Here is a 16,650-nt window from a genome sequence, read left to right as displayed (position 1 = left end):
AGGTCAACTTTTCATGAGCTCCGATAAAAACAGCCTGTTTCCAGCTGATCCGGGGGTTAAATAGTTTATTTAGCTTAAGAAGTAGGAGAATCTTCTCAACCCATATAGGAAAACGTAATCCTTCAGTTTATCAGAAAGACTCAAATTCAAACAAAACATAGTTTTCACTGGACAGGAAATGTGTGGAAAACTTGTGATCTGAAAAAGCTGTCAGACAAATGTGGTGGAGTAAAAAGTGCATTTGCCTCTGAGATGTAGTGGAGTAAAAGTATAAAGCTGTATGTTGAAATACTAAAGTACAAGTAGCCTACCTCGAATTTGTACAGTACTTGAGTAAATGTACTTAGTTACATTAGACCACTGATAGGCTACTCATTTTAAGCCACATTGTTCAATGAATACGCGGGTAAGGGCGCCACCTTGCGCTGGCTTTGCTCGTTGGTTTCCCGGAGAGTCGCTCCGGGCTGCAGCTGGATCCTGCTCCGCTTCACCTGGACTTTCCACCGGGACACACCAACGCTTGCACCGCTCTCCCCGGGCTGCTTTGGGACCACTAAAATGAACAAGTCCTTCAGTTAGTCAGAGAGTGAAGCTGTACGCAAATGTCACCTCATCTTATGCGTTTACATCGCGAATATCTTACAGTCGGTGCGAGGATTTGGCTCGTTGCTCCTTAACAACTCCTGTGATCAAACTTACCTGAGAGCCGGGGCAGCTGCACTGCACACTTCTTCAACATGGCTTCTTCCGCCACAGGTGACCGCGAAGAGCAGGTAAAGCGGATTTTTACTTGCCCTGCTGCTGAAAATGACACTTTTCCATCTTAATGTCAGGATTCATCTCCTCTTTTGGTTTGTTGCAGCTTGTTGAGGTTGTGAAATACAAACTTAGGGGAGCGTGTTTGTTTTCCTCCAAGGTCCTGGCGGTTGTTTTATTTCCCTCTGCGGTGCAGGGGAGAAATAGTCAAAATTACAACCCTCTCTGTATGGCTCGTTTACTCTGCTGTGCAGACCGTGCAATCCTCTAACTGTTACGGAAGGCAAGCTGTGTTTTGAGTCTTGATATTTTTACGTTGTAACGGTTAACATTAGTTTGCGATTCATTCATGTCCCAGAACAGTACATGTAAGTCAACGCTAGAGTTTTTACTTCAACTTGCTGATATGACTCCATGAAATGACATTGGACATATCTGTCTTCAGCTGAATTACTATAACATGCACATTGTATATGTGAACATGAATTTGTATATTGACTGGAATAATGACATTTAAGGACCATATCAGTGTGTTTTCATTAACCTAGTTTTAGCCCCAACATATCATGTGTACATAACATTTTTGCTCAGCATTTTTGAATGGATGCTGTACAGCGTTAGATTTTTTTTTTTTTTATGATTTTAGCGCCACCATTCAAGGCAGCCGTTGGTTTCCATTCATATGGTAGGCTATATAAATGTGGGCCTACTAGCAAACTTTTGAAACTTGAGGTGCTTAATCCATCGAGTCTGCATTCATTTCTGTCAAAGTTACATTATTGTTGCCTTGTCATTTAAATCGTGTCATTTAAAAAAACAAAAACAAAAAATGCCTAAAATTTGATTCCAGTTCTGGTTCCAGACTCTCAGTGATAGTCAGTTGAATATCTTTGGGTTTTGGACTGTTAGTTGGACAAAACGAGTAATATTAATGTGTCAACTTGGGCTCTGAGAAATTGTGATTGGCAGTTTTTACTGTTTTATGGTATTTCATAGACAAAACAACTGATTAATCCAGAAGTTATTCTTTGGATTAATCGATAATGAAAACAATAGTTAGTTACAGCCCTAGTAACACTATTGCTGACCATTTTTGAATATATGCTGACCCCCCCCCAAAAAAAAAAAAATCATTCAAGGCAGCCATTAGTTTCCATTCATTTCTGTATGGTATAAAAACACTGTTAGCAAACTTGCTTGAGTTGCGTAATCCATCATGTCTGCATTAATTTTTGTCAAAGATTATTGTTGCCTGGAATTTAGAGCTGAAATGATTAGTTGAGTAATTGATCAGTTCATCTACAGAAAATTAACAACAACAATTTTGATAATCCATTAATCGTTTAAGTCTTTAAGAAAAAGAAAATGTGGTTTTCTTAGTTTTCTTTTATAGTAAATTGAGTATTGTTTGGTTTTGGGTTGTTGGTCGGACAAAGCAAGCAATATGAATGTCAACTTGCGCTCTGGGAAATTTTGATCAGCATTTTTCACTATTTTCTTACATTTTTTAAATATAATGTGACTAAATGATTAATTAATCAATCAAGAAAATAAGAATCACTGATGAAAATCACCATTAGCTGCAGTCTGACTGGCAGTTAAAGTGCAGATTGATTTGATATGTCTGCGTTTTTGGCCGTCAACAAGTAAAACATGCATAGAAAGCGCAGTTTTAACTTGCAGCGTTTTGCTTTCTGTTCTTTCTGAGCCTTTGGTTTATATAGTGGGAACATGAGGTGGCACATTTTCAATGAAAATTAAATTTTCACATTCATAAAGTATATCTGAAATGCTTATCCTCTGCCTTTAAAAAACATTCATCAGTATAGATGAATGTTTTTTAAAGGCAGAGGATTTTCTGTTGCCTGAAGTCATACGTCCTTTCAGAAAATAATAGGTGTGTATGATGACTTCTTTTAGCCGTACTGTTGATCTATGTGTATTCCAGCCTGTTTGTGCACCTATCTGTCTGCGGTTCCTGCCATCTGTCCATTAATGGTTGACCACAGATTGTAATGGGAAATGGAAGGCAGTTCAGTTTCTCAGTGGTAGTAGTCATAACTGCCTGTTGTCAAGACACTGCGCAGGAGTTTTGTTGTGGCAGAGCAAACACAGTGAGACTCCATCTATTATCCTGGTCAAAAGCAAACTGATAACACAGTGATTAAACTCCACGAGGAGCCAGCAGAGCTGTGTGTGTTTGTACAGGGCGGTCTGACGGGTTAAAAAGTTATTTACAGTTAATTACAGTGCAAATGCAGACATGTATGTGCCTTTAGGGTTGCATGGGGTTGTCGGTAATCAGAAGCGGTTAGTCCTCACCGTCAAAACAGACATTTTATGTCCTATTTGTTGGTGTCCATATTTATGTCCATGGTTTGGCTGGCTGTTGTGTTGCCAGTAGCCACCAACCAAGTACTGCACAGAAGCCACAGCTGGAAATGATGATAGTGTTGCCGCCTCATGTCAAAATCAACATTTGGTTTCAGCTGTAGCCCAACCGATACTAGATTTTTGAGGCCAATGCCAATTTTGATGTTTCAGATTTAAAAAAAAATCTGGTAATGATACATTGGCTGTAGTGCTGCAACTAACTAATCGATTTATTATTTTTTCAGGAAAAAAGAAAAATGCCTGTCATAATTTCCCACAGCCCAAGGTGACATCTTCAGATGTCTTGTTTCGTCCGACCAACAGTCCACAACCCAAAGACAATCAGTTTAATGTCTTGTATCAATACAAAGAAAAGCATCAACTCATCACATTTGAGAAGCTGGAACCAGAAAAGGATCGGAAATCTTGTTTTAAAAAATGTTGATTATCCGGTTATCAAAATAGTTGCCGGATAATTTTCTGTTGATCGACTAATCAGTTAACTGGCTAATCGTTACAGCTCTAATTGGCTGAATTATTTTGCATCCATTTTTGACAAGGATCCCTAAAATTCGTTTTTTAAGAATCGTGACCAAGATATGTACTGAGGGGGACATTTTACAGTTGAAAAATCAACTTGTAAGTGCTCGCCTATGTCATGGAGACACTAACCTTAAAGGTATATTTGGCATTTCTTTACTGCAATTTCTTGTTACTTATCAGCTGAGATGTACGCCAACACCACCTATATAGCTGCAATAATCAGTCTAGCTCTAGTTTCAGCATTAAGGCCAGGACACACTAGGATTTAAGACGGCAAAGCCAATTCATTCACCGCGACGAAAGGAGACGAAATTAATCTGCACAAATGTTCCATGTAGAGTTCAACTTTAGTGAACTTTAATACGAGTTTGTGTCGTTGACCAATAGCAAGCCGTGTTGACAGTGCTGATCTTTGAGGCAACGGAGAGTCAGAGAGTCCAAAATAAAGGAAGTTACTGTAGCTTATATCAACTTTTATGTAACCTCCTCTGTCAGGGGATGTAAACCACTTCTGGCTGAGCTAGTGCTGAAACATGTAAGTCAATCAACACTAAATTAATTAACAACAATTTTGATAATCATTTATTGAACAAAAATGGTTCAAGTCTCTCAAATGTGAGGATTTATCGTATTTCTCTTTTTTATCATTTTAACTTTAATATATTTGGGTTTTGGAGTATTTTGGAAAAAACAGGCAAATTTAAAACATGATTGTGATGGACATTTTTCACAATTTTCATTTGATTCATTATCAGTGCACTTTACTGCATAGATTACAGCTACATGTAAGCTTGGCAATACACCGATGTATTGACATAGGGAATTTAGTAATGTAATTAATTAACTATGAAAGGTCATGAGAACACAAAAGGTTAGCCTGGTCGGCTTAATCATTCTAGTTTTTGTAATAATTTATAACACTTGAGCCTTTTCACGGTCCCTCTCATTTTAATGGGAAAAGTCTAGTTCAGCTGACTCAGCATGCTGCATGGCCGGGGGGGCTGAGCGAGCTTACTGATTCACTCACACTGGCTTTCAGTCAGTGCAGGGTATTGAAATGAGTAAACATGACCTCAGTTGTAGTGAGGTAATGTCAAGTCACTGAGTTAGTGTTTGTGGAGAACATGACTTGTTGTTGGTATCAGACCAGACAGCAGTTATAATTGTAATCTGTTAGCATGTGTGTAAATATGCGGGTGTATTCTGAGCTTAGTTTTAAGTATGTGTGTGTGTGGAAATGTATTACTCATGTTGTGGGGACATAAATCTGTTTACACAGTCACATTGTGGGGACTTGCCTCCCTTGTGGGGACCAAAACGCAAGTCCCTATAACGTAAATCATAACATTTTAGGATGAAGACTTGGTTTAAGGTTAGGGTTAGTGTTAGACAAGTGGTCGTTATGGTTAAGGTTAGGGTAAGTATCCAAGAAATGAATGTAAGTCAATGTATTGCCCTCTGACGTGGTGGAAACATGACTGTGGCTATTGACAAGAACTCCAGGATAAGAATGCCAGTATATGAAGTCTTAGGGGGATATTTACTAATTTACTACTTGTGGCCTTTTTTTAGGCACTAAACAGTCAAATTGTATTTGTCCTTATTTACTAAAGGTTTAACTGAGGTTTTGCACCGGTAAAAAGTAAGAAAATCAGTACAGCTGAACATTGCATGTTTGGGCTTATGCAATATGTATTTTAAGCAACCCTGTCTCATAGAAATGACTAAATTGGTTTCCCCATTATGTTATGATGACAAATGTAATCACTGCCACTGGATTATGTTCAGAGGCAACATTTTTTTGAGTAAATAAAGCAATACATATATGCACCCGCTGGACTGGCTGGGAGGTGGTGAGGGTGGATGGTGGGTGTACGAAGCGCCGGACTTTGATACCAGAGGCTTTGCATCCTGTGGTTAGGTTTAGGCAGTAAAAGCACTTTGGTTAAGGTTAGGAAAAGATAGAGGTTTTGGTTAAATGTTAATAAACACATTGTGTCTAGTGCTTCATGTCACTGCAGACTTTTTCTATTAAACCAAGACCATGATCTTTCTCTAACCTTAACCAAAGTGCTTTTGTTGCCTAAACATAACCATAAAAAAGCTTAATAACGCTGTAGTCACTACAAGCAGATGTTATATTGCAAGATCTTTGGCGGAAAACAAATGAAATACGTTATCAGTGAACATCTTAGTGATACTTTCAGTATCAGTTAATTAATAACATTTCCTCATTATGTTACTAGAAAACGTTATCATGCATTACATTTCCTTCAAAAGGTTTTTCAACAAGTTAAGCAGTAGGAAACTCTTTCTTTTGCACTCCCTTACTTTCCAGACACTCGTCAAAACAGCCCGGCATCAGATCTTATTTACACATTTGTTTGTCCGGTTAGATGACAGGAGGGAATATTGGTTGTTCTGCATTGATAACCTGACAGGACATGCTGCTGTTAACCAAAGCATTTTGAAAAGCATACACGGGACAGCATCTCTAAACCAAGAGACTCTAACAAACCCTTGCATTACCCAGATTTGTCTTAAGATTTTTAGTGACGACGAGACACTTGACGAATAATTTCATATATAACAGTCACCATCACAATTAATGCTTCTGTTCTACAGGCACCAAAAACAATGTGGATATGAGTTTATAAACGTGCAGATAAAAATCAGACAGTAATGATTAACCTCGTTTATTTCATTCGTTGGCTGCACAAAAGCCAGCCTTTAGCTGTTAAACATTAACAAAACAGTTGTTAATTCAAAAATGTACAAAACTGCATTCTCAAATATGGCAAATGTATAATGCTGTAAATAAACTCATAATATAACTCATTTATAACTAAAAACATATGCTGTCATGGCCTAATGTGAGCACAAAACAGATATCCCTACCGCAAGGTATGTGGTTTATCTAAACTTCTTCTCATTCTTGTTTTGAATTTATGATACCAAAGGTCAAAAGGACAAAAAGATACAGAGATCATTTAAGTATAGGCAAAGCTCCAGGTAGGTAATCCGATTGTAAAAGGTTACACCGTGCCTCAGTTGTGAAAAGGAGCATGCCAATGTTTTTGCATGTTTTAGCCCATTAACAACTAATGTTGACCATTTCCATGAAAATCAGGACCGTTTTTTTTTTTTCAGTTCATTTCATGAGGGTATAAAATAATGTTGCCGCAACATTTCAGGAATGAAACTGTGTATTTGAGATCATTTTGAAATGGTTTCAAAATGAAGATTCATGGTGTAGAATACATTTTATATTAGATGGAAATGAGCTGTGGGTTAGCAACACCACAACTGACAAAAGATCTGTTACTGTCTGAACATCTGCACATTGAAAGAATGGATGGATTAATGAATGAATGAGTACCAGTGTGTAAGCAGTAATGACTGAGAATAGGACACACACACACACACACACACACACTCAAACACTACATGCAGGGTCATAGCACTGACTGACACCAGGGTGTTATACAGTATAGGGGGTGTATTCTGTTATATCATATGAATGGGTCAACGTGTGTCAACTGACCCTCTTCCCTGGACTGAACGAGGGTCTGACGTGGGTCAGCGTTCCCATTATTGGGTTCGTCGTCCAAGAACCTGTCTGGACAGCCATACTGGAAGGCAGTATGCTTGTCATAGAGAGGGGGGAGACTCTATATCGTTTAAATATAGGGATAATGGGGCACATTTTCAGACAGTCACTCTTGGGAGGCATTCATAGTGTTGAACTCGGTTCCTCACACGAAGAGTACCACAAATAGTTGTGTAACAAATGGAAAAAGAGAGCTTGAGAGAGAAGTTCAAACCCAGCTTACTTTCTCACCTACACACAGCTGGCCAATCACGGTGGGAAGTGAGCGTGAATGTCGGATCGTCAGGTTTTGGGAAGTAGGGCTGCAACTAACCATTATTTCCATTATCGATTTATCTGCTGATTATTTTCACGATTAATTGTTTAGTCTATAAAATGTCAAAAAATTGTGAAAAATCAATTTCCCAGAGCCCAAAGTGACATCTTCAAATCGCTTCTTTTGTCCAACCAACAGTCCAAAACCCAAAGACTCTTCATTTACTATCATAAATGACAAAGAAAAGCAGCAAATCCTTACATTTAAGAAGCCGGAACCAGCAAATGTTTGACATTTTTACTTGAAAAATTACAGAAACGATGAATCGATTATCAAAATAGTTAGCAGTTAATTTTCTTTCGATCGACTAATCGACTAATCATTGCAGCTCTACTGGGAAGTTATAGAAAAGGTCGGACACAGGCCCCCCCAATCCGACGTCAGAAAGGTGTGTAGGGGAGCGGGTTTCCGAAGCTATTTGACCATCTGACAAGCACTTCCGATGGCATATACTGGCCCCTTAACTTGTGACTGCTGTCCTTTTATGAATAGGTCAAATACCGGTTGATTCAGTAGAGTCCACTGATCTCAGCGACTCCATTAAAATTAACTTTGATCTTATATTTAACTGCCATAAATGCTGGTGTGACTGGGCTTTTATTCTCCTGAAGTTGGAGTGTGTGTCACTTATCTGAGGCTCACTTACCGCCTGAGGCAAGATTTCTTCATAGGCCTGCCCTCGATCTCATTCTTTTTTCATGTACTCTTTCACTTTCTCCTTCTCTCTATTTCCTTGCTTTTTGGTGGCATTGCTGTTTCAGCGTTCTTTCTGTCTTTGAATAAAAAAGTTACGGTTAACCACTGTTTGCAACCTGAATGTCCTCGTGGTGCACCTGGCTGTTACATATATGTATTTATATGATGCGATGTTGTCTAAAGATATTCGGTAGTGTCATTATAGTTCTGCAAGACACACCTATTTTTCTCTGAGCCATCATTACAGCTGGAGAAAACTGTATCATCTAACTACCATTAATTTGCTTTTATGTGTGTGTGTGTGTGTGTGTGTGTTAGAGATCCTTCCTGTGTGTGTATATGTAGGTCAAACTGTCCATGTCCTTATAATTAAAGTGAAGGTGAAGTTATACTAAATAAATTGGACAAAAACTTTGACTTTATTAGTTCAAAGAGTTCAGAACTTAAACCAGGACATTATGGATATATAATATATTTTTAACCACTATCACAGTTTGAGCCACTTGTTAGTTGAGGTGAGGTTTAGAGGTGATAGGACTAGATCTACATAACTATGTTGATTTGAGGAAGCCAACATTTTGATACCACTGTTTTGATGTCAGTTTATTGCCATTTTCCCACCTTCACTGTAAACATTTTCTTTAGTTATATTCGGATGCAAAACATGCAGAGTTGCTGTTTGCTGATATCATAATCAGAACTGTACAGCAGGGCGTTATTAGAGACTAATATTTCGTCAGACGTGCAAAAAGAAAATCACAGAGCGGTAAACTGCAAAAATGTATGTTTTATTGGCAGAATTTTTATTTATATCTGACAAATTTTCTCAATTTAAGTTTTATAGTTCTGTTTATGTGATTGTATTGTGGTTATTATTTAAAATAATTTTAATGTTAAATATATTTACAATTATATATTTAGTGATCTTTGACAGTAAAGTTAACTGTTTGCTGCAGGAAAGCAGTAGATCACTTGAAATTTCTCCATTCCAGCTGGGCAGTTATGATCACTTTTATTTTGGATAGTGTTATATGCTGTATTTATATGACATCTTCTAATCAGGAAAATAAGGTTCACATCAGACATGAAACATGTTAGTTACCCCACCAGCAATCTGCCTACCTTTTTAACAGATTAAGGTATGTGGGTGGACATTGCAGAAGCATTACACAACATCTCATGTTTGACTAATGATTTGAAAGTGCCAAATTAAACATTAGTTAACCAGACCCACAGCCCTCTATCTGGAATTAAAAACACTGAAATCATCAAGGCCCCAGTTGCTCCCAAAGCTGTTGTAACTGATGTTACAGTTTAAGTATCATATATTTTTCTAGTAGTTGCAGAAGAGGCTTCAAAACCCTTGTCAGGGTAGATGAATTTGTGATGAAATACTGGCCGTGTGATTGGATGTGTGTACGAATTGAAGTGGGGGCAAGGAAAGCAGCTTGGTGGTAGAAAGTGAGTCAGGATCCAACTTTCCAGCTCTGCTCCTGTCACCGTGTGGCTCACTGGGGTTGGCGATGAGACCATTTTAGGCGTGGAACTGTGTCCTTTTTGCTGCCATTAGCATTGTGTGAGTGCGCTGGTTCCGAGACAAAGACGGATTGTAAATCAAGGGGAGGTTGGAAAGTCCGTCTCTTTGTGACTGGTGTTGGTGTGTCTGCTCTTTCTCAATAGGCGTGTGTGTGTGTGTGTGTGAGTGAGAGAGGGAGGGATTCCTTCTCTTCTGTGTAAATGAGCCTTTTTTACTTTACGAGTGTTAGTTAACCTTTGCATCGGACACTTAACTTGTGTTCCTCTGGGGTGTTGCAGAAACAGACCCGTCTGATTGGTCAGTTAAAAGGGACAGAACACCACTCAGGTTGAAAAGTTGAAAAAGGATGAAAGTGTTTATTCTTTTTCTTTATTTTTGCTGCTTCCTTTTACCTAAGCACGTTTTAGTAGGTTCATGCCCTCCCCCATAGTTAGTGATGTTACTGTACATTTGTTACCGAAGCCCTGAGCCATCTCTTGTGTACATTTGGCAGTATTTCACTGCTGTAGACCTTCAACTCCCAGCATCTAGTGCATTTTCAGGACACTTATCTCCACCTCGAAATTCACATGACTCAGGACACAGACAGAGAGAAACTAGTAGCTCTGTTGATTTTTACATGATGGTGGTCATGCCAAACGTCCTTTCCAAAGCCCTGATTGGTTCACCCAGCAGAATTCTCACAGTTTATGGGGTTGTCATGGAGAAATCCTGCCACATTTTGGTTGTTTCCATGGTTATTCATCTATTGCCATGGCACCGCCTTGGCAAACAAGTATGAATTCAGACAAATTTCCTCCTGGCTGGTCATTATCAAGATAGCATTAATGTGAAGAGAGTATGGCTGATAGTTTGCATGGGATATAGTTGAATACAGGCATTTCCATTATTTTCTTGCTTAAATATTTGGACATTCAAGTCTGTACTGTCTAAACTGTTGTGTGAAGCTACTATTTTCTTTGGGGTTGGAGGAAAAGGACGGAGGGGAGGAGAAGAGGTAAAGTGATGACAGGAACAAAGAAGATAGGAGAGAAGTGAAGGAAATGAACAAGAGAGGTGAAAGAAAAGTAAAACAGATAAGCTATCCGGGACAAACAGATTACAGGAAAGAGATACTTGATGTGAGAAAAGAATGGCAAAGCGTTTTTTTCTTTGCATTGTTTACATCAAACACTGATCTTATCAGTCATCAACATTCCTAGACGGCAACCAGTGATGTTGCTGAGATAGAGAAAACAGTTTGTAGAAAGACTAATTTGTGAGATTGTTGCTTTCATTTGTGTCTTTAATAAATGTATTGTTTTTACTGTGCTATTAACTATTGCTTTGTCTATTGTCATTGCTGGATTTTTATAGCTGGATTTCACAATCTACGTGGCCAACCCACAACTGCGTGCAACAAGTTCACACCTGTGCTCTGGTGTTTATCAGAAGGCATTTTGGGAAACAGGATGTACAAGATCAAATACTGAAGTAAAAGCAGGCCTACACGTGGCAGGGAAAGTGTGTAGACCATACATCTAATCACAGTTACAAAAAACAGTAATTAGTGGAATGTAAAGACATCTCAGATGGGTGGTTTACAGTATATCAGGGTACAACTCTGGTCGTCTTCCATGCATCGCAGCCAGTAGCTCATTAGCTCACATCAGCATCTATGTCACAACAAACCCATGGCTAGTTTCGCTCTCTCTCTCAGAAACACTCGCACACAAATCACAGGCTTCAGTGTAGAACCACACCTGACATGTTTGCAGGCTCACACACACACACACACACACACACACACACACACACACACACACACACACACTCACACACACGTACAACCTTCCAGTACTCAACAAAAACATTGAGTACATGTCTGCAGATAGCTGAAGCTTAGTGGGGTGTCAGATAGTGGACACCAATTGAAATTGATCCGATCTGTGCCTCTGCCTTTACAGAGTTCGGCTTTTACAGCAGCGATAGAGGAGTGTTTGTGTTGACACCCACTCAGACAAGCAGGCACAAGCCCATTGGTTGGACATACTGTAGAATCATTACGGTACTGTCAAACAGTTTACTGTATGTTACTGTATGAATTGATGTGTTTCCTCTGACCACTGTGTGATTGTTTTTTGGGGGCTTTCTGGTGGGGTGGATGTGTATAATGGTGGGTGGCACATAATAAAGCCAATGCTGAGACTACACAGCTCGAAATAAGATGAAAAAGAATTAGGAGTCTCAAAATGCTGCATATCTTTGTCAGTTTCCACCTTAGCCAAGTTCATAGCTTGTGTGTGTTTTGACAAAAAAACTCCTAACTCAAGGTCCACTGAGCTCTGATCTCCGTGACTGTGATCTCCATTTTATTTGTAAACTACTGTTTATAAAGTCAAGAATGAACTTTCAGGCGCAATTTTGTTCCCCCCTTAAATTTACCGGTCAGTTTTTATTATGAAATTTATAGTGAAATGAAAGTGGAATAATCATTGATTTTCTGAGTATTTTGGTAAATCTCCAGGCACTTGTGAACTAACCATGTGTCTCTTCGCCCTAACAGTTAAAGCCACTTACTGTACTGTGCTTACTTACGTCTGCCAGCATACATACACAACCGCACACACAAACCAGTCATCTTTGAAATGCTTCTGTGGTCAAAGTTCACACCCTCTCTGACAAAAAACCAAGCAATCAGCACACGAGAACATCACTGTTTTGTTGGCTGCAAACTTGCACATGACAGTCGTCGCTGCAGTGAGGAATGTAACATACAAATCTCACAGTATAAACATGTAGCTAAATATAGACAGGCGGCCTTCTTCTTTTCTGTCTCTGTCCTCTCTGATCCTTCCCATCTGTCTCCTCTCACTCTTTTACATGAACATAACTGAAAGCAAACGGTTATCTCTTCTGTCTCTGTCTCTCACACACACTCATTCTATCCCATATCTAAAATTTCCATAATCATTTAAATATGTACCTACTTGTACTGTATATCTCACTACTGAGCTTATTGTTTTGGTCCCATTAGCAACCCACTGGTGCTTACCAACCCCTCTCTCCTGTAACCACCGGTTCTCTTTGCCTATTATAAAAAAATTATAAAGCCACTCCCTTTTTCAATAGGCCTTTAATGGCCGACTGAAGGAGAATATTAGCTATAAAAGTATTGTGTTACCTCTGGGTGCATGGATGTAACCATTTTGGAGGCACATTATCGTGTTTTGTGTGTGTGTGTGTGTGTGTGTGTGTGTGTGTGTTTGAGGCTGTCGGATTGAATTCAGGCGGAGAGTTGAGGAGATACATCAGAGAGAAAGGGCTAGAAAAATAGAAAGGGAGAGAGGTGGATGTAAGCAGAAGACAGCACAATGATGAAACACAAGCTGTAACTTGAACACATCAGAGAAGAGATATTAAGCCAAATTTTATGTTTTATGCATAATGTACAAAAACGATTCTTGCCTTGTAAGGTTATTCTTGAATCATGTCCTTTAAAGACACAATAAAATGGCCTCTTTACTTCTTTAATATGATGTAATTCCTGTTGAAGAAGGGATTTAGAGGGAACCATGATGCAATAAAGTGGAAACAAATGGAATATTAAGTAGAGAATGGCTGTTTGGTTTGATAGGAGGGGCAGAAGGGCAGGAAGACTTAAAGAATTTGTGATGGCTTTATTGGTTTGATTTTATGCTCACATGTACCAGTGCAGAATGAGGTCATTGTTAAAGATTTATTTCCAGAAAGTGACAGCTTCCCAGGAAATTAAAGTGGCCAGCTGTGCCACAATTCAATAAGCAGGCTACAAGCGTGTTCACACTGGAAAAGAAACTAAATTAAAGGGGAACTGTGCCCATTTTACACATCAAAGTCTGTTTACAGGTCGTGGTGAGTACTACTGCATATGTGAAAAAAGTTGTATGAAGCCTTTTGTGGCTCCAGAGGGAGCTGTGTGAGGTCTGATCATGTCGGTTGGTGCTGAAGACAAGTTTGAAAAAGAAAGAAATCTGGGGGTGTGGAGGGAAAAAGAAGTGAGCTTACCTGTAGCCCGCTCCTCATCTCTGCTTGAGGCTTGCGGCTCGAGGCTACATTAGCTGCTACAAGCATAACACATCCGAATCACCGAACAAACTGTCAGCAGTTGAGTTGTATTGTGGTTAATGTAGGAGGCAGGTGCATCGATTTTTTTTTTTTTTATCCTTTTTTTTTTTAACCGTCCATCATGAGTCATTGCTAAATTGACGGAGTACTCTTTTAAGTACACTCAAAGAAAGTCAGTATGGAGGCTGATTGCTGTTGCCCACTATACAATACACAATAGAAATGAAGAAGATGCTCACAGCTGGAAAAAAAATCTAATAAATGGTGGATTGTGATGAGACATCTCCATTAAGATCTTTAGTATAATTATTAAATCTTTGGAAAAACACTTTGCTTTCTCTTTGTCAAGTGGAAGTCCATTTCCTGGTCTGCATGTACTTTACTTTTTGAACAATATGGTAAAATACATGCCATTCTTGTATACTACCAAAAACTATGACAATTAGTATATAGTGCATACTGTGTACAATTAATATCTACTATGGAATTTGGTCCGAACATCTATTTCATTGTGGCTTTATAGGTTTTTAGGATGTAAAAGGACTACAGATGGTTGTTGTTGTCATAGCAAGCCATTGCCACCAGATGTCAGACTGGACTCTTCCATTCAAAGTGTTCAGTGTTACAGTAAAACTTGAAAGCTTGTCTCTCTCCAATAACAGTGACACTAAGAATACACAAAGCAATGATTAACACCGACTCTACTAAGCCCAGGTGAAATATAGCACGTGAGTCTGCATTTTGTTAACTTTGACAGTCATATATTTGCATAGACACTTTATACTACATCTTATTTCAGCTTGGTTTGTGCAAGAGCGACAGACAGCAAAACAGAAAGACAGACAGTTACACAAACTGTGTGTGTGTGTGTATGTGTACATGGCTTTGCAGTGAGTGTGTGTGCCCTTTTCCAGGGAGAGTAACCATAATGAATGGCCCTGAATACAATCCTTGAATCCCTATGCTTCTCAATGGATGATACAGTTATAATTGTACTGGGCTCACATTGGCATAATCTACTCACAACACACACACACACACACAAACAGCAATAATCCACAGTGATCTGCCACCAGGGGTTTTCCTCTCTTTGTTCATTATTGATAAGGAAGAGGCAGAGGGGTGTGTGACAAGGGGCTGTTGAGGCATTTTTATCCTGCTTGGCCAACAGGAATCCATCACTTCTTCTCTCTCTTTCTCTTGTTCACCTTTTCCGTCTCATGTTACTCTTACTAATAAATATATAGACTATTATAAATATATTGACTTGTCTCTCATTGGTAGTCTCTCCTTCCTTAAAATAAAGAGATCTGTGTGACTGACAGCTCTCAAAGGAGAGACGGCTTGATGTCCGACAGGTTTCTTCACACAGGCTGAGGGGGAATCCAGTGATTCATCAGGAGCATTTCAGTCAACTCATCTGCTTAATGTCCCCATTTCATGCCTGAATGTCTCTCTGTGATTAGATTAGAGGCCGAATTAAACATTTATGGCCGAACGTTTTGATCCAACCAACATTTATATTGTGATTTATTTTCAATAGAATCAGATACATTTTAATGTGTTATTTTCTTTGGCATTGTCTGTTTTAACTTGTTGAAGAAACACACTATCTTCTCTCTCTCTCTGTCTCTCTCTCTCTCGCTCTCTACACAGAAACAGGCGCACACACACACAAACAACTGCCGATGAGCTAATATCGATTGCTATTAATACTCAAGCCCCCATAGCTTGTTGCTGCTCTGCTCTCACTTGTGGAGTGTGTGGGAGGCAACCACAGCCACGGACAGGTAGAAGTGAAGTGTGTGTGTCTTTGTGTGAAAGAGAAAGAGAGACAGAAACACACAAAGACAGAGAGAGAAAGAGCGAGAATGTGTGTGTGTGTGTCTCCATCGCTCCTGCTGGGCAGCCTTGCTGGCTCCTCTCCTCGCGGACAGAGAGTGTGTGTGTGTGTGTGTGTGTGTGTGTTAAAGTGGGTGTGAGCAACTGAGCTAGTTGGTCGCTGTGCACGTTCAGAGTGGCCGCCACTCCACTCTTCTCCGCTCATCCATGCTGGATTAAAAAAAAAACCTTTTTTGGACTCATACACACAGCTGTTTGGGGTACACACACACACTCTCACGGCTGCTGAAATGAGTGAGGAGGTTAAAGAGAAGGCGACGGGGAAGTCAGCTCATCGCAAGAAGAAAGGAAAGAAGGTAAAATAATTCATTAAGCCTGACTTGGGTTTGTAAACAACATGGTGCGGCTGCTTCAGTTGAAACCAAAATTTAATCTTAGTGATTCAGACAGGAAATGAGAACTTGTTTTATTTATTACACAAAAGTTACAGACTATTTTGTCAATAACATGTCTGATTTGATATCAGAGCAGGATTATTTGATTCTTTCTGACATGTTAATTTTTGGATATATTGCCTTTGGAAGTTGTGTGTTTGTGGTTTTTGTTGATGGAAGTCAGCTCTTTTGTTGTGTCAGCCTTTGTTAACTGGCGATTTGATGACAGAGCACTATCATGGCATAGCAGGGACTCTAATGGTTAGTTAGGCTTTTGTTCTTCATTCATTCAATAACAAATGGCAGTTTATTCATTCTGAATATAATACTTTTTGGTGTCATGTTCATTGTGTACATTTTACCTATTGAAGGAACTTGTGATGTGATGATGTTGCTGGGATGCTTCCATGTATTTGGATTTGTTTGTCATGTGTGTTGGATTGTAGGAGATATGTCC

General features: G+C 39.2%; 1 protein-coding gene across 2 annotated transcripts in view; it reads left to right on the top strand.

Annotated features, from left to right (window-relative positions):
- The first annotated feature begins 548 nt into the window (after positions 1-548).
- Positions 549-16,650, top strand: part of LOC122867843 (ankyrin-3-like) — a 167,595-nt gene continuing 151,493 nt past the window's right edge. Inside the window, exon 1 of one of the 2 annotated variants that reach the window (XM_044179149.1) lies at positions 549-773. In XM_044179149.1, the coding sequence (XP_044035084.1) occupies positions 738-773 (36 nt within the window). In that variant the 5' untranslated portion in view covers positions 549-737. Of the gene's footprint in view, positions 774-15,759; positions 16,116-16,650 lie in introns of those variants that run through there. The other variant, XM_044179143.1, reaches the window with a different exon arrangement.

The sequence above is a fragment of the Siniperca chuatsi genome, linkage group LG20 (assembly GCF_020085105.1).
Source record: "Siniperca chuatsi isolate FFG_IHB_CAS linkage group LG20, ASM2008510v1, whole genome shotgun sequence".
Taxonomy (NCBI): domain Eukaryota; kingdom Metazoa; phylum Chordata; class Actinopteri; order Centrarchiformes; family Sinipercidae; genus Siniperca; species Siniperca chuatsi.
This window is presented reverse-complemented; position numbering and strand designations above follow the sequence as displayed.